The 23,966-nt window shown below is 51.8% G+C and overlaps 1 protein-coding gene and 1 pseudogene across 2 annotated transcripts in view; one reads left to right on the top strand and one right to left on the bottom strand.

The window, feature by feature from the left end:
- The window catches only part of EPHX1 (epoxide hydrolase 1), a 35,001-nt gene that overhangs the window by 681 nt on the left and 10,354 nt on the right, over positions 1-23,966 (bottom strand). For both annotated transcript variants that reach the window (XM_038542827.1, XM_038542826.1), the window contains exons 2-8: positions 18,200-18,387; positions 15,759-15,939; positions 6,244-6,471; positions 5,601-5,730; positions 4,949-5,154; positions 4,041-4,149; positions 270-395 (exon numbers count right to left, since the gene is read on the bottom strand). In XM_038542827.1, the coding sequence (XP_038398755.1) occupies positions 270-395; positions 4,041-4,149; positions 4,949-5,154; positions 5,601-5,730; positions 6,244-6,471; positions 15,759-15,939; positions 18,200-18,382 (1,163 nt within the window). In that variant the 5' untranslated portion in view covers positions 18,383-18,387. The remainder of the gene's footprint in view (positions 1-269; positions 396-4,040; positions 4,150-4,948; positions 5,155-5,600; positions 5,731-6,243; positions 6,472-15,758; positions 15,940-18,199; positions 18,388-23,966) is intronic.
- Positions 12,042-12,569, top strand: LOC119872551 (annotated as a pseudogene).

Raw genomic sequence — 23,966 nt, forward strand, 5'->3', positions numbered from 1 at the left:
AGCTCCTCTTTGCTGCCCCCGAAGAGTCTGGAAGCCTCAGAACCGTCACTGCTAGCCGGGCCAGCATCCTGGTGGTCTGCGGCCAGCTTGCTTTCCCTCTGTGAGCTCATTACATCGTGTCCTCATCCCAGGCACCTGGGCACCTGGCAGGCAAAGCTGTACTGTCCCACTGTCAAATATGCCTCCTTGGGGTCGACAGCCGGTGGTCCTGCTGCTCCCAGCCCAGAAGCCCGTGGGCAGGGGCCCAGTGTGGGCTCAGCCAGACTCACCGGTCATGCGCGTTGGCCATGAAGCCCTGCCCCAGGTTCTCCTTGTAGAAGCGCTGGGAGGAGGCAATGGTGCCTGTGGTCCAGTAGAGCATGACATTGGTCAGCAGGTCGTCCAGGGAGAACTTCCTATGAGAGCAGAACCGGAAGGCGGCTCAGGGGCAGGCTTTCAGGCTGCAGACACAGGCCAGGACCCCCGCTGCCTGTCTGGCTTCCTCGTCAGAGTGCACCCAAGGTTGGGCACAGGCAGGCTTGGCCCAGGGTCGCCAGCTGCCACAACAACAGGACCAGGCTACACTGGCTGCCACTGTCATCCTGGGCAGTGTCAGCGCACCCCCTCCTTGCCCATCCCCAGAGGCTCAGCCCAGGGGACGAGCAGGCGAGGTCAGCGGGACCCAGTGGCTTTGGGCTGGTCACCACCCCTGGGCCCTCTGTACAGGCCACCCTCAGGCCAGCCCCAGGTGGGCTCACCACAACCAGGCCCTGGGTGGATCCCAGCTTCCAGGCCCTTAGAGCCCCTAGATCCACCTGGCATTGCCTGTAAGCCTCCTGCCAAGCTTGTGTCATCCCATGTGGGAGCCATGGGGCCCTGCAGACACCTTCCCACTCAGCACAGGACACCCCTTTCTTCCTCACCCCGGGACTGCTGAGTGGGGGGACCCCACCCAGGCAGCAGGCCTCCATGCTTGGCGAGAAAAGAGCCATTTGGTTCTTACTGTTGGGGCACATGTGGTCTGTGGACCCTGAGACTCCACATTCCCCTGGCCCCACCTGCCCTTGGGCTCACTCTACCCTGTGTCCAGAAGCCCGGGAGCCCGCCATGGGGCCCACTGCACGTGCCCTCTGGGTATCCACCTCTGCCCCTGTGCCCCCCACTCATCTTTGCCCCACCAGCCTCTGCACTTCCCTCCCAGGATAGCACCCCTTGCACCCGGACCCACTGGCTTCCCTCCCCATCCCCCTCACTTCTATGATACACCCTTGATGCCCTCAGCCCTGTACCTTCTGCAGCCCAGACCCACCTGATGGTCTAGACCCTGGGGGACTCGGGCTCTGTGGACCGGACGAGTCCCCACCATCGGGTGTCTGACAGCCCCCTACCCTGCCTGCCTTCCCCTCTGGGGAAATCCTATTCCAGGAGCAGCTCTGCTCAGGCCTTCCCTGTTCAATTCCAGATCTGGGGGCTTCCAAGAGCTCTTGCCTCCCTGCACCCAGCCTGCAGCCTCTATCTCTCCCTTCCCAGCCCATGGTCTGCTGCCCAAGGCCCCCCAGGCCAGCCTTCCCGCCTCCCCTCTGTGCCCCGTCCCCTCTCTCCTGCCTCCCCATGCCTCAGCACCCCTTTGCAACTGTCAGCTCACCCTTGCCCCCCACTCAGCTAGGGGCTTCTCACTAGGCTCCATCCTCCCCCTGCAGCCAGGAGGCCAGAGCTCCTCCCTGTACCCGGAGGCCGCTCCTTGGCACTGCCTGCTAACCATCCCCCAGAGCAGAGAAGGTCATCTCCTCCTGACCCCTCCATGGGCTCCAGATCTCAGCTCCCCCCCAGCATGTCCACCAGAAGTGGGGCCACCTCTGCCCAGCCCCTCCTCACTGACACAACCCTCACACGTGTGCTCACACGTCTGTATACAAATCCACATATATCCTTCACAATCCAGAAGCGCTTCTGTTTCTAAATGCCACACACTGCAGGGGCTCCTCCTCCTTAAGCCCTATTTCCGGCCTGAGCAGGGAGGAGGGAGGTAGAACCTTCTGCCCCTGCTCCTCCCTCCCCCTTCACTGTCCCCTCTGAGCCCTGGTCGTCCCTGCGCCCCTCTCCTCTCTCCCTGCCCCAGCCCCCCAAGAATCCCCGCTCCTCCCCACCCCAGGCTCTGCTGACGTCACTGCTGCCTGAATTGAGGAACTTGCGGCAGCTCCACTTGGCTCCCCAGCTCTTGGCCAGGAAGTTTGGTTGATTAATCAGATGCTGATTTGCCCAAAACGGCCAATTTGCTGAACTTGCTTGTTTGTGTCAGCTGTTTAGCTGTAGCTGGCCAATCACATTTTTCTCTGGAGCACCACATTTTAAGGAACCTTCGATTCACCCCTGCCCTGCTCCCATTGGAGCGGGTGAGGGGCGCAGGGTGGGATGTTAGCATTAAATGTGAAAACTTCTCTGAAATGATGAATACGTTCACAAAGCATCTTCCCCTTCAGAAATACACTCCTGGTGGCTCAGCGGTTTAGCACCAGGTCGAGATCCTGGAGACCAGGAATCAAGTCCCATGTCGGGCTCCCTGCATGGAGCCTGCTTCTCTCTCTGCCTGTGTCTCTGTCTCTCTCTCTTTCTCCTCTCTGTGTATTCTCATGAATAAATAAATAAAAATCTTAAAAAAAAATACACTCCTTCCTCTCTAGCAACAGCAGCATGGAGCAGGAGGAGAGAAAGATGAACTTCCTTTTAAATGTTACTGTGGTGACAGGATGGAATCCAGTCAATGAGAAGTGAATGGTCAGAATCAACATTTAACTTGGGAACTGGGAACTGACTTTCAGCGAGGTGGCCAAGGGCTCCCATCTCCCCCTTGGCTCTGGTCAAAGCTTGAAAAGGACCACAGCACCCATTTCTGCCCAAGCATTCAGTGATCTTTCTAGACTACAGAGCTGAGCACGGCTGTGCCCTGCTCAAAGCTTTGGTGTGTGTGGGCAGGGGGCCAGGCAGCAGTGCAGGAACCCCAGGCCCAGGGCTGGGGGGATCAGTGGGGGCCTCGAGCCTTGGCTGCAGGGACTGTGGGCAAGGAGCAGGGCCACCCCTTGCCAAGGAGCTGCTGATGGATCCCTGTTGCCCCTGGGTCCTGCCCAGTGTGGGGCAGGGAACAGATCCCAGGGTGAGGGCTTGTGAGTGGGCTCACAGTTTGGTCCTGTGCACCTGCTCCACGCCTCGGCAAAGTCAGCCTTTCCAAGGGCACCTCACTTGTCTACCACTCCAGCCTTCACTTCTGCTTTCCTCTCTGCCTGCATTCTCTTCTACCCTTTCCACTGGCAAACTCCTACCCATACTTCAAGGCCCAGGCCTAATTGATTCTCCCAGTCATTTCCCCTCCCTGCCCCTTAGACAGAGCAAATCCTCCTTTCTCGGGACTCCCACAGCCTTTCCGAGCTCACCTCTAGTATGTATCTGTCGAGTGCCTGCTGCATACCGGGCCCCATTCTAGGAGTGGGGCCTAGAGCACAACCTACACACGGTCCCTATCTCCGAGGTGGGAGCCAGCCCCATCTCTCCCTCCTCCCACCCCAGCACTGCGTCTGGTGCCCTGGGTGTCCCCAGAGCAATGAAGGGGATGGATGCTGGAGAAGCTGGGTCAGGGCCGACCTCCTGGAGCCTGAGTTGGGCCAGAGGCCTGGGAATCACATGCTAAAGAAGCCACGGCCTCCAAGGCTCCCCTCAGCTGCCTCCACGGCTGGCTTCCCCAGGGCACACATCCAGGTGGGCACAAGCCTGGCTCTCCCGGGTACGGGAGGAGGAAGCCCCGGCTGCTCCCCTTGGACCCACTGATCCCAGAAGGGGGCTGTTTAGCAAATGGAGCATAGACATTCTGAAGCCCTGCTTCCTATTCTTGACCACTGCACTGTGAGGCTTGGAGCGAATGGCTAGACTTCCCCGTGCCTCCGCGGCCTCATCTGGAGGAGCTGGGGCTGTGTTCACCAGGTGAGGGCTTGAGGGGCATTGGGCAGGAGGTGGACGTGCTGGCCATGGCTGCTGGGACCTGAGCAGGTGGTTGGCAGGTAGGGTCTCACCTGTCCAGGCCTCCATTCTCCAGGTCTCGGAACTCTGGGTTGGTCCAGGTGGAAAACTTCTCCAGGATATAGGCAGCCAGGCCCACAGGAGAGTCATTCAGAGCACAGCCTGGTGTGGGGAGAAGTAAGGGAGGAACTCAGGCCTGGGACCAGTGAGCAGGCCGCCAGGTCATGGGGTGATGCAGCTCTGCCCTAACTCCTGGGATGCTCGTGCACCCCCCATCTACATAACCCTCGGCCTTGGAACTCCCATCTGGGAAAAAGTGGGGGTACTGCCCCCACTGCTTCTGGGGGATCCATCCATTGCATGGGGAGCTTCGGGGGACCCCGATAAGAAATATGTATGAATGCTGTTTTTAAAAAAGTGGTGTTTGGGGGCACCTGGCTGGCTTGAGATCAAGAGCATACGACTCTTGATCTTGGAATTGTTGAGTTTAAGCCCCACAATGAGTGTAGAGGTTACTTACATAAATAAATAAACTTTTTTTAAGAGGTGGGGTTTTAAGTTTATACGCTCAGATTAGTGAAAGGTAAGAAAGAACCTGAAAGTCCAAATTAGGGGAACAGTTACAAATGAATATTGATGCCCTCCAGCCCCCCAGTCCTGGAGCTGCTGGGCCCCCAAGTTCCCTCCCCGACTCAAGCTCAGGGCGCAGGGGTCAGGGGACCAGGGCATGGTGCCCACTGAATCAGCTCACGCAGGCGTCTGGAATGTTCCGGCCATGCACTGGCTGACCTATGCCCAGAAATGCCGCGAGAAACAGAGTTCGGTCCCTCCCGGGAGGTTTTCACCCTGTGAGCAGCATTGCTGAGGCAAGTGAGGGCCCCTGGCTGGCGCCTGGCTGGGTGCATGGAAGGGTGTGGGCACCTCCCGGGAGGAGGCTGCAGTGTCCTGAATGCGTGCTCACCCACAGTGTCAGGCTTGGTGCACTGGATGTGCATGTAGCCGCTCTCCCTCATCAGGCTGTAGAAAACCTTCTCCTTGAAGGGGTACAGCAGCTCCAGATCCCTCTGGGTGTAGCCGAGAAGACTCAAGATACGCCGTCCCAATAACAGAGTCAGGATGTAGGGACCTAATATCAGAGCCATGTTCAAGTGCAGACCTTTCACGTGGCTGAGGGCAGACAGAGGGTCCAGGTGAGGCTGGCATCAGGGCTGGGGGAGGCCATGGGGCTGAGACGCCTGCCCTGGCCCCTTTGGGAATCTGTCCCTCTGGGGTGGCCACTGGACATGGAGGAGGGGGTTGGGAAGGATAATACAGCTTCCAGAAAGTTCTGGTCTCTTCCAGGACATGGGCCACCAAAAAGGTCTACTGTCTGACTTTTTCCTCGTCTGGCTGGGCCTCTCTGCCTGTGCACCTGGCCCAGAGTCCCCAGCCCCATGTGATAGCAAATAGAGAGGGAATGCACGTCAAGGTGCCCCAAGCACAGCAGGGGGACGGGGGACCTTTCCTCCTCTCCTCTAGGCCCACAGGATGCGCTGTAGCTCAGATGGCACGTCCGGGCAGACCCTGTGGCCCTGCACAGATGGCCGTCTCACATGCCCAAGAGTGACCCTCACCTGGGTACCATCTGGGCCATGTTGGTACAGATCAGGGACCCCCAGTCCCCACCCTGGATGTAGAACTCCTGGAAGCCGAGCCGCAGCATCAGTTTATAAAAGATCCTGGCAGTGGCCACTGAATTCAAGCCTGGTTTGAAGGGGAAAGAGAAGAGAGTCACAGAGATGTCACTCCTGGGGCCCTCTCGGGCTCCTATGGAATTCCTCACTGGCCCCCTTGCCCCATGCTGGGGTGACAGCAGCTCACAGTGGGGGAGGAGGCATCTTAGGGCCCCTGGGAGCGAGACCCAGGGCCCAGCAGGCGGTGTGGAGAGAGGGGCAGTGCGTGGACGGCCAAGCAGTGAGGGTGCACGGGCTTCGGCCAGCACCGGTGAGGTTCTGTGGGCTTGTACTCCCTGCGGGGCTTGGTGGGCCTTGCTGGCCCAGACGTGGACCTGCTGCCGTGTGGGGAGCTCCTGAGGGCGCGAGAGTCCAGGCGCCCGGGCTAGCATTGGCTGCTCAGGGCCGCGGCCCTGCCCGCCCCTCACCCACTGCACACGGCAGGGCCTGGGCAGGTGCACGGGCCATCCGAAGGGAGCCGTCCCAGCCCCATGCCCGCCTGCGTGAAGACCTGGCCCCCACCAGCCCCCCCCCGCCTCCCTACCTTTTTTGGAGGATGCCTCCGAGAAGCTGTAGCCAGGAATGGAAGGGCAGATAACTTCAAAAACATGCTCGTCGCTCAGCCCATGGTTCTTGGGGTCAGTCAGGAGCGGGATGATCTTATAGAACTCGTAGAAGGAGCCAGGCCAGCCGTGTACCATCAGCAAGGGCTTTGGGGTGCTGCTGGACGGCAGCTGGGGGGGCTTCACGTGGATGAAGTGGATGTCCAGCCCTGGGGGACAGAGCACAGGCAGCCCAGGGTGGAGAGGACCCCAGAGCCGAGGAGGCTGCAGCCCCGGCCCTCAGCGTGTCCACCCAGGCTGTGCTCCCTCCAGAGCTCGGCCAGCAGGTGCCACGCCCCCGGGGCCCCATGGCAGCGGCCACCCAGGCTGGCTGTGCACCCACCCCATGCTCCAGCTGCACAGGTGCCCCTCCTGGCCTTCACAGGTGCCCTGCAGGGGACAGACCGCTGCCATGCCCCCTACCCAGCAGATCATGAGCCCTGTGAGGCCAGGGCCGGGCTGTTCACGCACTGCCAAGTTCCCAGAGCCCAGAACACTTCGTGGCTCATGGTGGCACTTGGCAAATGCTGCTTAATAAAGACAGGGGGGGTGGGGTGCCTGGCTGGCTCAGCCCGTAGAGCATGCGACTCCTGATCTCGGGGTCCCCACGCTGGGTGTCAAGGTCACTTAAAACTAAAAAAAAAAAAAAAACCTTTAAAACAAAGGAGTAGGGGAAAAAAACTGTATATTGTAGCATTAGAGGCTGAAACAGATTATAGTTTACACTGTAATACAATACACCTGTTTAATATGACAGTGCAAATATGTATTCATTTAACATATAAAACAGTTCAAAGTGGTCAAAGCAAATTACCAAGACAAATATCTAATTTTTGAAAGCAGTCCTATGTGTGCATATTTATACACCGTGTGTACATGAACTGTATGTGTATGTATATGTATGGATAGGTAAGTATATGAACTCATATGTATATAAAATTTTAAATTTGGAAGGATAAACTACAAATATATATAAAGTTGTCTCTGAGCAAGACAATTTCAAGTGTTAATTTATTTTTTTACTCTTTCTGTCCCTCCTAATTTTTTTAATTTTTAATTTTTTAAAGATTTTATTTATTTATTCATGAGAGACACAGAGAGAGAGGCAGAGACACAGGCAGAGAGAGAGGCAGGCTCCATGCAGGGAGCCCGATGTGGGACTCCATCCTGGGTCTCCAGGATCACACCCTGAGCCGAAGGCAGGCACTCAACTGCTAAGCCACCCAGGTGTCCCCTCCTAATTTTTTGATAAAAGATTTTATTAATTTATTTGAGAGAGAGAGTACACATACCAGCAGGGAGGAGGGGCAGAGGGAGAGGGAGAAGCAGACTCCCTGTGGAACAGAGAGCCCAAATGCAGGACTCGATCCCAGGACCCAAGATCATGACCCAAGCTAAAGGCAGATGCTTAACCCACTGAACCACCCAGGCACTTCTGGATCTCCTAATTTTTCTATAAGGGATGTAAATTCAATGCATAATTTTTTATTTTTATTTTTTTTTATTTTTTATTTTTTTATTTTTTTTTAATGCATAATTTTTTAAAGTGGAGAAACGTTTTCAAGGTTGAGTCGAGTGCTGGACCCTTGGAACACATCCAAGCCAAGGGTGGGCAAGTGGGTTCCAGGCACTCCAGAGCCCCTCTGAGGGCAGTCTGTTCCCAGGCAGGTAGGTGGCCCAGAGAGCGCCTGGAGCCCTGCACCATGACTAGCTAATGTTCTGGTCAGTTGTGAATTCATTACATAAATAACATATGTTTACCATAAGAAATGGAAAACAGATAAATCAAAAGGGGGAAAAAGCACATGAAGAGAACATTGTGTTCTCTTTCCAGAATTTTAAAAATAAATCTGTTATTTTGGAATAATTTAAAAAAAATAATCCTGATGCCCAACGTGGGGTTTGAACTCATGACCCCAAGGTCAAGACTAGAATGTTCAGGGCACTGGGTGGCTCAGCGGGTTAAGTGATTGACTCCCGGTTTTGGCTCAGGTCGTGATCTCAGGGTGGAGCCTACTTAAAAAAAAAAAAAGGCCTGTGCTCCACTGATGGAGCCAGCCAGGCGCCTTTATTCTGGAACAATTTCAGATTTATAGAAAAAGAGTGAGGACAGTACAGGAAGTTCCCACGAACCCACACCCAGCTTCCCTGTCATTAACGGCTTACGTTATTCCGGTACATTTGTTACAAGGAATGAACCAGTACTGATGCGTTAATGACTCCATTAAAGTCCGTAATTTCTTCAGATTTCCTTAGTTTTAAAAACATTTTTATTTTTATGGTAGTAAGAATATTTAATAGGAGATCTCCGTCCTCACAAACTGTTAAGTGTGCTATCAACAGCGGGCACGCCGCGGCCCAGGATGTTTCTAGAACTTAGGCATCTGGCAAAACTGAGACTCTATACCCCTTACCGAGCATCTCCCCGTCTCTTCATCTCCCCCGTCCTGGCCCCCACTCAGCCCCCTCTGCTTCTATGAGCTTGGCAATTTGGGATCCCTCCACAGGCGGGATCATGCAGAATTTGTCTTCCTGTGACTGGCTTATTTCACTCTGCAGAATGTCCTCCAGGTTCATCCATGATGTCCCCTCGGGCAGGGTTTCCTTCTCTGCAACGGCTGAATAACACCACTGTCCACAGACGGTGAATACAGCTCAGATGTCCTTAAATTTTACCTAACATCCTGTTTGTGTTCCAGGATCTCATGTTGCCTTCATGTCTCCTTAGACTCCTCTGGATTGGGACAGTTCAGACTTTTTTTTTTTTTTTTTTAAGGTTTATTTATTTATTTTAGAGACAGGGGGTGTCGAGGGGGAGAGGGAGAGAGAATCCCAACCAGACTCTGAGCTGAGCATGGAACCTGACATGGGGCTCGATCCCACGACCCTGAGATCCTGACCTGTGCTGAAACCAAGAGTCAGATGTTTAATGGCCTGAGCCACTCAGGTGCCCCGCAGCTCAGACTTCTTAAAAAACAGTCACAGATTATAACCTTCTTCGAACAAAACCAGAACTCTACATACATTCTATTTTGGAACATGTCCTTCTATGTTGCTATATTTACTCCTGGTTTGAAGTTCATTTCAGAAGATATCCTTACCTCCTTTGGGACACACTGCACAATGTGATATGATTTCCAATCCAAATGGTCACACTGTCATCTGAGGGAATTCCACACAGATGCACAGGTGCTGGTGTGCACAGCGATGCCTGGAAGCATGCGTGCGAGGGAACCAGAAGCTGTCCTGGGGTGGGAAATGCTGGCTGGGGGAAGGGTTGAGATAGAGATTGCCTTTTCACTGCTTCCTTATAGACGTTTTGAGTTTTAAATATTTGAATTTTAGAAATGAAAAAAAAAATGTTAAAAGCCCATACTTCCTAAATATGGGGGTTTCCCTTGGAGGAGGAAGCAAGTCCCCTCAACCTCACCCGCCCCTGTTTCCAGGCAGATCTATGGTCTGCAGCATGCTGCAGGGTGTTGCACGCCCAGCTCTGAATTGGGACCGCCACCCTGGGGAGGGAGCTGAACTGCACATGGGGTCGGTCGCAGCCCTCTGGCACGACTCAATGCCCCAAGTCGCCCCCTTTGGAGCATCTGCACTGTTCTTCACTGTGATGCCCTGGGGAACCCAAGATGGTCCAGGGGGTAAGACCTCTTGAGCCTGCAGCCTCCAGGAAGGGAATAGCCCCCTAGGGTTTCTTGCCGCTGGATGTTTGGAGGTGCTGGTTCCTCCTCTTGGACTACCTTCCTCACATTAGTGGCAAACTCCTATTTATCCTTTAAGTCTTAGCTTAGATGCCACCTCCTCCAGGAAGCCTTCCATTACATTTCCAGGTGGCAGTGGGGCTCATGAAGCTCCCAGAGCCTCCTCCCTTCCAGAACCCCTCACCCTGTACTGTAAAGGTAAGCATCACCCCTGAAAGAAGGCAGGGACCCTGTTCTCTGCACCCAAAACGCCTGGATGCAGGAGGTACCCTGTCTGTCAGCCTCTAATAGACGACCAGTGAAGAGATGCAGCAACAGAGTGATCTGAATCAAGATGAGGAAACCAGGCAATGTGGCACCAGGGATGCGAAAGGCAACCTTTGGAAATTTCATACAAAGATCTATATGTACTTTGGCTTGGATGAAGTGGCTCAGATTCTCTTGTGAGGCTCATGACGAAGATATCAAAGTCCCTGAAGGGCACAGCAACAACTGCTTTATGTTTAAAATTAGTCCTCATCTCATTAGTTACAAATTTAGAAACCTAGCTCTATATTAGGCCTCTGAGTTCAACTTACAAATATTATCCTCTCTATATTGCTAAAATGTTATTATTCTTTTTAAAAGATTTTATTTTTAAGTACTTGCTACATCCAATGTGGGGCTCGGACTCACCACCCTGAGATCAAGAATCACATGCTCCACCAACTGAGCCAGCCAGGTGCTCATGTATATTTATCATTATTATTTTTAAAGATTTTATTTATTTACTCATAAGAGATACAGAAAGAGAGACACAGGCGGAGGGAGAAGAAGCAGGTTCCATACAAGGAAGCGGATGCAGGACTCAATCCCGGGAATCTGGGACCAGGCCCTGAGTCAAAGGCAGACGCTCAACCACTGAGGCACCCAGGCGTCCCCTGTATATTTATTAATCTAAGCAGTGTTGAGAGTTATTCTCCAGAGGCCTTTGATTAATGAATGTTTGCATTTCTAAACTTGCTTAATGACACTCCTTTAAACATGGTATAATTTCAATTTCCTTTTTAAGAACTTTAGTTGATCTGACTGATACATCTTCCACATACTTTGAATTTAAGAATTTTAATAAATTTGGGATCCCTGGGTGGCGCAGCGGTTTGGCGCCTGCCTTTGGCCCAGGGCGTGATCCTGGAGACCCGGGATCGAATCCCACATCAGGCTCCCAGTGCATGGAGCCTGCTTCTCCCTCTGCCTGTGTCTCTGCCTCTCTCTCTCTCTCTGTGACTATCATAAAAAAAAAAAAAAAAAAAAAAAAAAAATTAAAAAAAAAAGAATTTTAATAAATTTATGACTGTGGTAAAGCCTAAATCTTCCAACACTTCATGTAAACTCAAGAAGATTTTCACATAAAATCTGAATCCATTACTCAGTTACACACTCTCAGTTATAACTCAAAAGTCCATTACTTGGGGGACTCCTGGGTGGCTCAGTGGTTGATCATCTGCTTTCAGCCCAGGGTGTGATCCTGGGGTTCCAGGATCGAGTCCCGTATCGGGCTCCCCGCAGGGAGTCTGCTTCTCCCTCTACCTGTGTCTCTGCTTCTCTCTCTGTGTGTCTCTCATGAATAAATAAAATCTTAAAAAAGTCCATTACTTGAAAAGGCCAAATTGTCTTGAACATTATGAATATTTAAAATTCCAAAAATGCAGTTTCCTTAACATGAACCACTAAATAGTATGACAACCCACAGGACATGAGCAAATATTTGCAAATCCCACAGCTCATATGGGACTGATAGGCAGAACAAGAGAAAGCCCCAAATCCAGCAACAACAAAAACCCAACTATCTCTTCAAAAATGGGCAAAGGACTTGAACATTTTGCTAAAGAAGATATACAAATGGCTGGCAGTGCAAGAAAAGATGCTCAGTCTCATAAATCATTAGACAATCGTGCATCAGAACCACAATGAGACGCTGCAGTGCGCCCATCAGGATGGCTAATGTCACAAGTGTTGCTCTTCCCGGAAACAGCCGGATGTGATCTCTGAAGATGGTTTGCTATCCACTTGACCCAGAAAAGTCATGCAAATCAAGAGTTTCAGATCTTAGTGTTCACTTAAACACAGGTGAGACTGCGCAGACTAGCAAGGACAGGCATACCTGAAAAGCCACCAGGTACATGAGGGGTGTCGCTTTGCAGAAGCAGCATGTGCCACGCTATCGCTGTGACGTTGGACTTGGCAGGTGTGCCCATATTGGACACAGGCTCAGGGCCCCAAGAAGAGTGCTAGAATTTTACCTCATGTACTTAAAAACACAGAGAGTAATGCTGATCTGAAGGGTTTAGATGTAGATTATCTGGCCAGAGAACATCCAGGTGAGCAAAACCCCCAAGATGTGGTGCAGAACTCTTAGGACTCATGGTCAGACTAACCCATTGCATAAGCTCTCCCTGCGTCATGGAGACGGTCCTGACAGGAAAGACAAAATTGTTCCTAAACCAGCAGAGGAGGCTGCACAGAAGACAAAGACATCCCAGAAGAAGCTGAAGAAACAAAAGCTTATGGCCTGGGAGTAAATTCTGCATAAATTAAACACAAATAAAAGTAAAAAAAAAAAAGGATATAACAAGTGTTGGTAAGGACATGGAAAAATGGACAGTCTGGGGGTGTCGGGGTGGCCCAATCAGTTGAGCGTGACTCTCGGTTTCATCTCAGGTCGTGATCTCAGAGTTGTGGGATCGAGCCCCCACATCAGGCTCTGCACTCAGCATGGAGTCTGCTTGAGATTTCCTCTCCCTCTGCCCCTCTCATTTGTACTTTCTCTCCCTCTCTAAAATAACTAAAACAAACTTTAATAAAACCTAGCAGTCTTGTACATTACTGGTGGAGATTTAAAATCGTGCAAAAATAGTAAAATATGGAAAATAGTATGGCAGTTCCTCAAAGAGCTAAACACAAAATTACTATTTGACCCAGCAATTCCACTTCTGGGCATTCCTCCAAAGCACAGAAAGCAGACACATGAACAGATACTTGTGCACCCACATGCCTGGCAGCATTATTCACAATAGCCAAATGTAGAGGCAGCCCATTCATGGACGGGTGAATGCATGAACAAACTGTGGTCTATCCATGTAATGGAATACTATGAAAGCCTTAAAAAGAAAGGGAAATCTGACACTTGCTACAAAACAAATGAAATTTGAGGACATTACGCTGAGTGCAATAAGCCAGGCAGAGGACAAATATTGAATGACTCCACTCATAGGAAGTACTTAGGTACAAAATTCATACTTAAATTCACAGAGTGCAAAAGTAGAATGATTTTCAGAGGTGAGGGAGAGGGGAGAAATGAGGGCTTATTGTTTAACAGGGATGCAGTTTCAGTTTTGCAAAATAAGAAAGTTCTGAAGATGGATGGTGGTGATGGCTGCATAATGATATAAATGTGCTTACTGTCACTTTTCTGGGGTATTGCATATGACAACAGTCAAAATGGTCAACATTCTGTTATGTATATTTTACTATAATAGAAAATAAATACATAAAAAAGGATTTTATTTATTTATTTGCAGGGGCAGAGGCAGAGGGAGAAGCAGGGACCTCCCCCACCCCTGCAACATGGGACTCGATCCCAGGACCCTGAGGTCATGACCTGAGCCAAAGACAGTTGCTACATTGATTGAGCCACCCAGGCTCAGTAACACTATGAACTTGATTTTCCTAAACATTTCTATGTGTTTATAAAGATTTTATTATTTTACTTTATTATTACTTTTAAAGATTTTATTTTTAAGTAATCTCTACACCCAATGTGGGGCTTGAACCCACAACCCTGAGATCAAGTTGCATGCTCCACCGACTGAGCCAGCCAGGCACCCCAGCATTTCTGTTTTATTCTAAATATTTCTGGGGTTAACATATGCTTTCCCAAGAGACAAACAGATCAATGGAGCAGAACTGAGAGCCTGGAAACCAATCCAGGCATATATGGTCAACTAAACTTTGACAAGGGAGCCAAGAACACTCAAACACTTGACACCTAAAGCTCAAGCATCAAAGTAAAAAAATAAATAAGTGGACCAACATCAAACTAAAAAAGCCTCTGCACAGCAAAGGAGACCATCCACAAAGTGAAAAGACAGCCTGTGGGATGGGAGAAAATATGTGCAATCCTTACGTTTGATAAGGGGTTCATCTCCAAAATACAGAAAGAACTTATACAACTCTGTAGCAGAAAAACCACCCAATTAAAATGGGCAAAGGACCAGAATAGATGCTTCTCCAACACACATGATGGCCATCCAGATGGCCAACAGACATGGAAAGATGCTCATCATCACTTAGCATCAGGGAAATGCAATTCCAAGCCACAGTGAGATCCCACCTCACACCTGTCAGAATGGCTAAAATTAATGACACAGGAAACAACAGGTGTGGATGAGGATGCAGAGAAAGGGGAACCCTCTTGCACTGTTGGTGGGATTGTAAATGGGCGCAGCCCCTGTGGAAAACAGTATGGAGGTTCCTCAAAAATGAAAAATAGAATGGCCATATGGTCCAGCATTCCAATTTGGGGAATATATATATAAAAACGAACACACTAATTCAAAAAGGTATCTGCACCCCATGTTCACTGCAGCATTACTCACAGCAGCCAAGACACGGAAGCAACCAGTGTCTACGGATGGATGAACGGAGAAAGACATTGTGGTACGAATGTGTACAATGGAATATTATTCAGCCATTAAAAAACGAGGAAATCCTACCACCGTGCAAACATAAAGCCTTCATTGCACTAAGTGAAGTAAGCCCGACAGAGAGAGACAAATACTACAGGATCTCACGGGTACCTGGAATCTAAAACAAAAACTAAAAGTGAACTCAGGATAAGAGATGAGACATGCGGTTACCAGAGGCGGGGGTGGGGGGGGAGCCGGAGGGAGGGGGTCAGGAGGTGCAAACCCCAGGTGCGAGGGTCGCAGGCACTGGGGGGTCACGTAGCGGACACTGCTGTGGGGCACACACGAAAGTTAAGAGTCGATCCTGAGTTCTCACCGCAAGGATGAAAGTTTTTTCTCTCTTTGTCCTGTGTCTGCACGAGAAGCTGGGTGTGAGCAGGACCCGCCGCGGTGATGGTTTCACAACGACTATAAATCAACCCACCGCGCTCTACGCCTCAGACTTACACCGTGAGGGATGTCAATTATTTCTCAAAAGGGGGGAAATGCTTTTCCACTGAGGGAACTGTGACCTCACCCCAAATGATCTTGAGGTTGCCTTGCCAAGACAATCTGGGAGGTCCCTGCCCTCCCAGGTGAAGCCCTCCCAGGTGCGGAACAACCTACCACACAGACGGACACGGGCTACAGAGCTGCCGACAGAAAGGGCAATACTTCTTCAGATCCCGACATATCCCTTGAGCAACCCTCAGCAGACCTCACCCGCCCCCCCCCCCCCTCCAGGGCTGGAGCTGACCCGTGCCACGGCAGGCCCACGCCTCCGCTCCCTCCCCTCAAAGGCTGTCCCATCACTGGACCAGATTCTGCATTTCTTTGGCTTTTAAACTATTTATACGTTTTCCTGTCTTGCTCTAAGGCCCATTGGATTTGTTGGGATTCTGTCTCTTTCTGCTCCAGAGGTGACCCTGTAAATACCTCTTGAGGACCAGTATTTGGATTCTAAGTTAGGTCTGAGTCACATGGGCACCTGCCAAGGCTACTCCTGTGACATACCTCCCCCGGCAGCTGGTGCTGTGAACATACCTTCGATCTTAGTCTTGAAGTGAGGGTACCTGTTGAGAATCTCCACCTGCTTTCTCCAGTCAAACTCATTCCGCCAGTAGGAAAGGATTTTCTTCAGATACTTGGAGTTGAAGCCATAATGGAAGCGCCCATCCTCCAGAGGTGGAGTCAAACGGACCCTGTCGATCCTCTGATGCAAGTCCTGGAGCAAAACGCAGGGCAAAGCAGGTTTGGTTCCAGAAGACAGAGCAAACCCTGCAGCCACAAGACAGTGAGACAGGAGAGGCAAAGCTATGTCCCTCGGGAGGGTGAGGAGGCTGCTGGTCTGCAGACGTGCACCCTGGGTGGTCGGGTTTACCCCAGAAGGAAACTCCATGTTTCCCACAACAGTGGCTGTTCCGAAAGACTATGTTCCTCACTTTCTAAAACAATTTCTTTATTTGAGAGAGAGTGTGCATGTGTGCAATGGGGGGGGGGGGTAGGGCAGAGGGAGAGATAATCCTGAGCAGACTCTGTGCTGAGCATGGAGCCCCACGAGGGACTCGATCCCACGACCCTAAGATCATGACATAGCTGAAACTAAGAGTCGGCCATTTAAACCAACTGAGCCACCCAGGCACCCTTATGTTCTCCTCCCTTTTTTAAAAAAAAAAGATTTTATTTATTCATGAGAGACAGAGAGAGAGAGAGAGAGAGAGGCAGAGACACAGGCAGAGGGAGAAGCAGGCTCCATGCAGGGAGCCCGATGTGGGACTCGATCCTGGGTCTCCAAGATCATGCCACGAGCTGAAGGCAGCACTAAACTGGTGAGCCACCCGGGCTGCCCTGTTCGCCCCTTTTGACTTCACCTTTACTTCTCCTTCTGTTTTTAAACATATGAACAATACACATTTTTAATTTATTGAGTCTTATGCGTGGTAGGGACCAGCAAGCCGTTTCTGTAAGAGGCCAGACAGTAACTATTTTAGGTTTTTCAAGCTGCCTCTGGTCTACTCTGTCCTTGTAGCATGGAAGCAGCCACAGACCAGACATGGACAAATGGACCCGGCTGGGTTCCAATAAAACTTTATTTACGGACACTGAAATCTGCATGCTGTGTGATTTTCACATGTCACGAGACAGTCCTTTTTTTTTGATTATTTTCAGCCATTTAAAGATGTAAAAACTATTCTCAGCCTGGGGGCTGTAGAAACAGGTGGTAGGACGGATTTGTCCCGGGTTGTGGTTTGCACTGAGGAAAACCCTATAACTCAGCTCGAATCAGAAGGACAGACCAGGAGAGAAGACGCAAGCCCCCTGGGCGAGCATCAGGGGAGAAGACCAGCCAGGACCGGGACGTCTGTATGGGCTCATGGGGCCTCCCGGGTGTCACCTGTAGCCAGTGTCCTCCCAAGCACTCCAGGCACCCAGACTGGGATGTTTTAGACTGAGTCTGAGAACCCAAGGATGGTAACATCCTCAGGGCCCAGCCTCCTGAATAGCAAGGCATCATCTATCCTACCCAAGGGGCCTCAGCCTGGTTTCTCTCTCAGGTGCAGCCCGATTTCTGCTTTTTGCAGAAATCTCACTTTTTGTTGGCACATTTTATGGCATCTATGCCTATGAATCCCTCAGTTACCCTTCCTCCATGCCCATTCCTTCTCTGGGCTATGGGACTGTGAGTTATTTGCTCTCTGCTCTTCTCCCGGCACCCAGCACGCACCTGTATACAGCAGGTGTTCCGATACGCACAGAAGGAGAGGAAGAACGGGTGGGGACGTCCTAGGTCCCACTCACCCTCCTGGCCCTGCAGCCCATCCCACTGGATACCACCCCCCCACCCAGACTCCAGTGTGTGGTGGAGGGACATAAGCACTGGAGTTGGACAGATCCGAGTTCAAATCCTGCTTCTCATCTCGGTCCCTGGCATAAACTGCTTTACCCTCTGAGCTTCAATTTCTGCATCTGGAAAGAGGAACAACAGTCCTCACTACAGGGATTGGATGTGACCATGAGCACCGGCACCACAGCAGGAGCGTAATCAGTGCTGGTCCGGGGTAGCTTCTCTGTACCTGAGCATTTGATGTCCCCATGGCCTAGCTTCTTACTCAGGAAGAACCTCCGCCCGGGTCCTGATGAAAACCTGCTGGCTTTGTCCTGCAAGCCTACTCCGAGGGTTTCAGAGGGGCCCAAAGGAGAAGGAAGCAACTGCTTTCCATGAGCTTTGATGCACGTGCCAGGGGCCAGCTGGCACCCCCTCTCACCTGGGCGCTGCCGACCCATGAGCAGGGGGGAAGGAGGAGGCAGGGGAGGAGGGAGCAGAGGGGATGGGCAGGTGGCGTGGGTCAGCCTCTGTGCACTGCCCGGCGGGAGAAGAGCAGAGGGAGACCCATCCCTGGGCAGGTCCCCCCAGCCTCAGGACCCACGGGCGGGGCTTCTCTGCCCTCCACGCTGCTCAGTCCCGCCTACAGATGGCACCCTACCTCTATCTCCTCCTCGGAAGTCTCCACCTTGAAGGGGCGGACGCTCTCATCCTCCGTGGCTGTGGGCCTTGCCCCAGGTCCCCACCAGCCATCTCCCAGCGGCAACGTCTCCTCCTTGTCCCGGGAGACGAACCAGTAGATGACGAAGCCCAGCAGCAAGGCAAGGATAATTTCCAGCCACATGATTCCTGCAAGAGAGAGGCATGTCCATCAGCTGCAGAGACCCCCAGGCAGGCCCTGACCCTGGCCTGGACGCCTGTCCCCACCTGCTCTCCCATCTAGTCCCTGACTTCGGGTACTTTATTTTTTTACCCAAGATTTCATTTATTTATTCATGAAAGACACAGAGAGAGGCAGAGACATAGGCAGAGGGAGAAGCAGGCTCCCTATGGGGAGCCCGATTAGGGCCTTGATCCTAGGACCCCAGGATTATGCCCTGAGCTGAAGGCAGATGCTCAGCCACTGAGCCACCCAGGTGTCTCTCATTCTTTTTTTTTTTTTTTTTTTTAAAGTAAGCACCACGCTGGGCATGGAGTCCAAGGTGGGGCTCGAACTCACGACCCTGAGATCAGGACCTGAGCTGAGACCAAGAGTCCGACCCCTAACCAACTGAGCCTCCCAGGCACCCTAATTTCACATATTTCTGACCTAAGAAAAAGAATGTAAGCATCTGGAAGAATTGGAAAAGGAGAGAAAAAAGACAAGAGTCATCTACAACCACACTGAGCTATGAAATTCATCCTTCCAACTAGAAAAATATGAGTGTTGGGCGCAGGGGCTGTACTTCTGCAGCCGTGGGTTCCTCTAAGGCACCTCCAGCTCTGGAAGCTTCTCTCCACCCTCTTGAGTGCTCCCCCTCCAACCACCCAGCGCTGGACTCCGGAGCTCTGCCCCCTGCTGTCTCTGCCAGGGACCTGTCCCCACGCACACCAGGGACAAGCAGGCTCCCACGGTCAGGAGGCAGGCGGAGTGTGAGGTGGCCGGAAGACGGCCACACATCGCAGCTGTAATTTTAAAATAGCTTTAGGAGACAGAATTCATGTCCCATACAATTCACCTGCCTGAAGTGTACAATCTGGTGGTTCCTAGCACCTTCACAGTTCTGTGTGGCCGTAAGCACAATTTTAGAACATTCCACCACAAAGAGAGACTCCTTAGATCTCAGCCCCGTACTGCCCCCACTGCAGCCCAGCCCAAGGCAACCACGAATCCGCTTCCTGTATCTGTAGACCTGCCTGGCACATTCCTAGGAGCTTCCCGATCCTGCTTGCCCTGAGGTTCCCTCTTGCCCAGAAGCCCTCCTAAACGGGGTCACCAGTGGGCTGGTACTTGAAGTCCTGGTCTGAGGGCGCCTAGAACTCTCCAAGCTCCCTGCCCTTATTGCAGCGCTGAGAGATGGCATGCCCCTTGCTGCCCTCACCCCAGGGACGCAGGGGCGGCGGTGTGCGCCTCCCCGATGTGGTGTCTGCTCGCTGTCTGGGAGGGTGACAGGCAGTGTGTGTGTGGGCTCACTGCCTGGGAAGGGAACAGGCAGTGTGTGGGGAAGCTTCCTCAGGGCTCTGCTCTGAGCACCCCATGTCATTTGGCTCATCTAGTTATCTTAACGGTCCCATTTTACAGATGAGGAAGTGAGGGCTGAGCAGCATGTCCAAGCCGGGAGGGCCCGTAAATGGAGGAGGCAGGTTGGAAAGCAGACAGCCTGACCAGCAGCCCCAGCTCGAACAACAGCCTGCCCAGACCCCCTCGGCTCCCTGTGCCTGGTTACTCAGGCAAGAGTCATCTGTACATGGAACTGTGTGCCCCTGGAAGGGGCACTAATTCAGCCCTAAATCCTCACTGTGGGGGCACCTGGGTAGCTCCACTGGTGAAGCATCTGCCTTCAGCTCAAGTCATGATCTCAAGGTCCTGGGATTGAGCCCCAAGTCGGACTCCCTGCTCAGCAGGGAACCTGCTTCTCCCTCTCCCTCTGCCTCTCCCCCTGCTTGTGTTGCTCTCTCTCTCTTTCTCAGATAAATAAATAAAATCTTTAAAAAACAAAAACAAAAACAAAAAACCTTATTGTACCTTGTTTGTTAAAAAGAAAAAAAAAGTGGCCAGGAAGCACCTGGTTGGCTCAGTCCTTTGGAGCTTACAACTCTTGATCTCAGGGTCGTGAGTTCAAACCCCATGTTGGGTGGAGAGATGACTCAAAAATTAAACCTTAAAAAACATTAAAAAAGGTGGCCAGGAAGACCTAGAGCTGAGTACTGATAGAGCCTCACCTGTCCTGCCATAGAGCACCTGGGCCTTAGGCAGACCACATGACTCTGCTCCAGGTTGCTGGGCTTATTGATGCAGCTCTTGGCCTTTGCCAGAACGTTCGCTGCCGGGCCTGTGGCGGGGGGGGGGTGCTGGGCAGGTGGTTCTGGGAGCTAACTCAGCAGGAAGCTGGGCCCCATTTCTGTGCCTCGGAGCACTGTGCCCTGCAGGTGTCTCTCCCTACTTTTCCCTCCTCTACCTAGAATGCAATCTATTTCTTGTGCCCAGCCCCCTTCGCCACATGCAGCATGCTCTGCACAGAGGCACTCAGAGCAGTGCAGCCACACCCTTGATGCAGGGAGGCCTGGAGGCAGGGCCTCAATCCTGCTACCCAGAGACTCAAGTCAGACATTCCCTCTTCAGTGGCAGGTGTACGTGGAGCACACCATCAAAACCGTAAGGGAGGCAATTCCTAGAGAGAAACCAGGATAAATCAAAATCCAGCAGGACAATTTCCTACAATCTCTCTGGAAAACCAGTAGAGTCTACTAGAACTGGACATTCACAAAGTCTATGCCTCTGCAATGCACCCGTAGGTATAGACCCAACCTAAACATGCCCACGTGTTTGCCCAAAGCCATAAACCAGAACGTTCACAGCAGCTCTATCCATGGAACCCTCAGACGAGAAACGACCTACGCACCACCCGTCACAGACTGGTGTCATCACGGTGGCACGCCATGCCAGAGGACGAACGGTCTATGCTGTACACACGACGTGTGACCCCGCAGACAGGGCCAAGCCAAAGTAGCCAGACACAGAAGAGCACATGTTGCACGAGTCCCTTTATATAGAGGTCAAGCAAAACTATAATCTGTAATGAAACACAGATGTTTTCCTCTGGTGGTGTAAGCCGGGGTGCAGCACTCACATTTTTGAAAGCTACACAGAGATTACAATGTACAGAAGGGATAGGTCTGTACGCAGCCTGGAGAAGAGACGTGAAGGTCATGGCTTGGGCAGGTGCATGGAGTCGTCGCTGCAGGAACCCTGTTAGGAGCCTGGGGTGTCCACAGTCACGGGCCTCCCGAGCCTGCACGCTGTCCCCAACTGTGGCAACCCGCCTGGGCTCTCTCTACTAAGCAAGACCTCCTGACTCAGAAGTCACAGGTAGACTGATTTCTGGGAAGGGGGTTGCGCGCAGGAGAACAGACTGATCACTGGGTCCCCTGGTGGGTGACACACTATCTTCCAGCCCCACTGCACACCAAGTAACATGCAAACCCCTTGTGGGTTTGGGGAAGCATGGTGTTACCATTCAAGGGCCCAGCCTGGTTTTCCTGGAGAACCCCCATTCCAGGGGACCCCTGAAGTCTAACTACCATGACTTTAAGAACTGGAACATCTTGGGAGTTTACAAAAAGGGAGCCTCTGCTGTTTCCAGTGGTTGGAATCCCAGTGCCGCCACTTAGCAGGAAACCATTCGGAGCGTCTGTGGCCTTGTCTGTAAGATGAGGATAAAAGCGCTGGCTCAAAGCAGGTGCTCTGCCAGTGTGTGCCTTCCCTTCCCCCTAAGTCCTGTCTTACTGTGTGGAATCTTCAGGCTGGAAGAGACCCTAGAGCCATGCTGCAGCCCATGTGCACAACAGGCTGCGAGACTTGCTTGGTGCATGCACGGCATGAACACCTGTGGTCTGGGAGTATCTGCTCCCCACGGACGTGACTTGGGAGGAAGATGGTATCGTGATGGATACCCCTGGCTATCAGCATCCTGCAACACATGTCCCTGGGCAGGAGGTGCCTGTCTATTTCCGTCTGTCATGAGGCTCCCGCAGTCAGCTCCTGCTGGTGTAGAAAATACTCTACCTCCTTCAAAACATGGACGTTTGGGAGCTACTGTGAAAACATCAGAAGTAATGCTCTCCAGGGCCAGCGTGCCTGCTTCGTGGTGTGGGCTCCTGACACCACAGCCAGGGCGGTGAGCTCCGAAAGCTCCGGCGCCCTATTCCATCCAATTCCGTTGTTCTGTGTTGTTCAGTTTGTAATGCACCTCCCCAGAACACAGACCAAATGCTCTGCTGGGAGAGCCACGGGGCAGGGGGCAGAGGGGGGAAGGCCTCTGATTGAAAGCATTTCATCCTTGGAATCAGGCTACCCTTCCTAAAAAACGATTAGCCTGCCTTGTAAGGAGAATGTAGTTTTTGTTGTAAACCAGTGTCATTTCTTTCTTTTTAGCATAATCACTGGAGGACGATGGTCATTTAGTTACAGGAGACTGCTCAGAGGGACCCTGACAACTCAGATAAGAAATGAGGTCGTGCAGAGTTGAATTCTCCAAATTCTACACTGAGGTCAAGTTCTGGGCACATACTCATGAAACTAGGGGGAAAAAATCAGGGATCAGTTTAGCATGAAGCAGTTCACTGAGTAACATGGTGACCTTAGAACTGAACATAAAAGGGGCACCTCGGTGACTCAGTGGCTGAGCGTCTGCCTTCAGTTCAGGTCATGATCCTGGGGTCCTGGGATGGAGTCTCACATCAAATTCCCTGCAGGGAGCCTGCTTCTCCCTCTGCCTGTGTCTCTGCCTTTCTGTGTGTGTCTCTCATGAATAAATAAATAAAATATTTTTAAAAAGAGAGAACTGAGGGCAGCCTGGGTGGCTCAGCGGTTTAGCGCCGCCTGTAGCCCAGGGCGTGATCCTGGAGACCCTAGATTGAGTCCCACGTCGGGCTCCCTGCATGGAGCCTGCTTCTCCCTCTGCCTGTGGCTCTGCCTCTCTCTCTCTCTGTCTCTATGAATAAATAAATAAAATCTTTAAAAAAAAAAAAAAGAGAACTGAACATGAAGTACTTGAAAGTGATGAGGGATGCCCATGGAGCAGCGGATTCACCTTCTCCTGCCTTCCTGGGCCTGACGTACAAGGCACAACGCTAAATACACAAGGTCAAGTAAAGTAGGTGCTTACATCTCCGGCCCAGGTGCAGGAAACATCCGTCTAATAGTTTAAATGAAGCTGTCTTTCTGTTCTGCTCAAGGCAGAAACACAAGTTTCCGAACAGACGATTCATTTAAGGAACAACATTGAAAGCTCAAGTCGACTCTTTTGTGACTTGAACTTGGTCTGGGAGGTATCCGGAAGTCATTTAGTCCTTTAAAGCAGGTAACAGATCTGGACTGGCGCCTTGGAAAGGTAAATACCAGTTTGCTTTCTGGACCACAGATGAGCTCGGCAGTCACCGCGTGTGGGTGACAAGGAGCCGGGTTCTTTGCAGGCACAAGGGAGTAAGCAGGAGGAGGTCCTGTCCCAGCAGGGCAAGTGGATGGACAGCACCACCCTTCCAGTGACAGACACAAAGGATTCACAAGGAGGGGGTCACAGAGCAGAGGCTTCAAGGATAAATAGGACTTCACTAGGCAGAAAGTAAGAAAGCGCACGCGTGAGCGAGGAGCCACAAGGGTCCACACCCGTGTCCCGCATAGGCGTTGAGTTGCGAGCTGCAGGGTGCAGTCTTTGCACTTCGGTCTG

The sequence above is a fragment of the Canis lupus genome, chromosome 7 (assembly GCF_011100685.1).
Source record: "Canis lupus familiaris isolate Mischka breed German Shepherd chromosome 7, alternate assembly UU_Cfam_GSD_1.0, whole genome shotgun sequence".
NCBI classification, from domain to species: domain Eukaryota; kingdom Metazoa; phylum Chordata; class Mammalia; order Carnivora; family Canidae; genus Canis; species Canis lupus.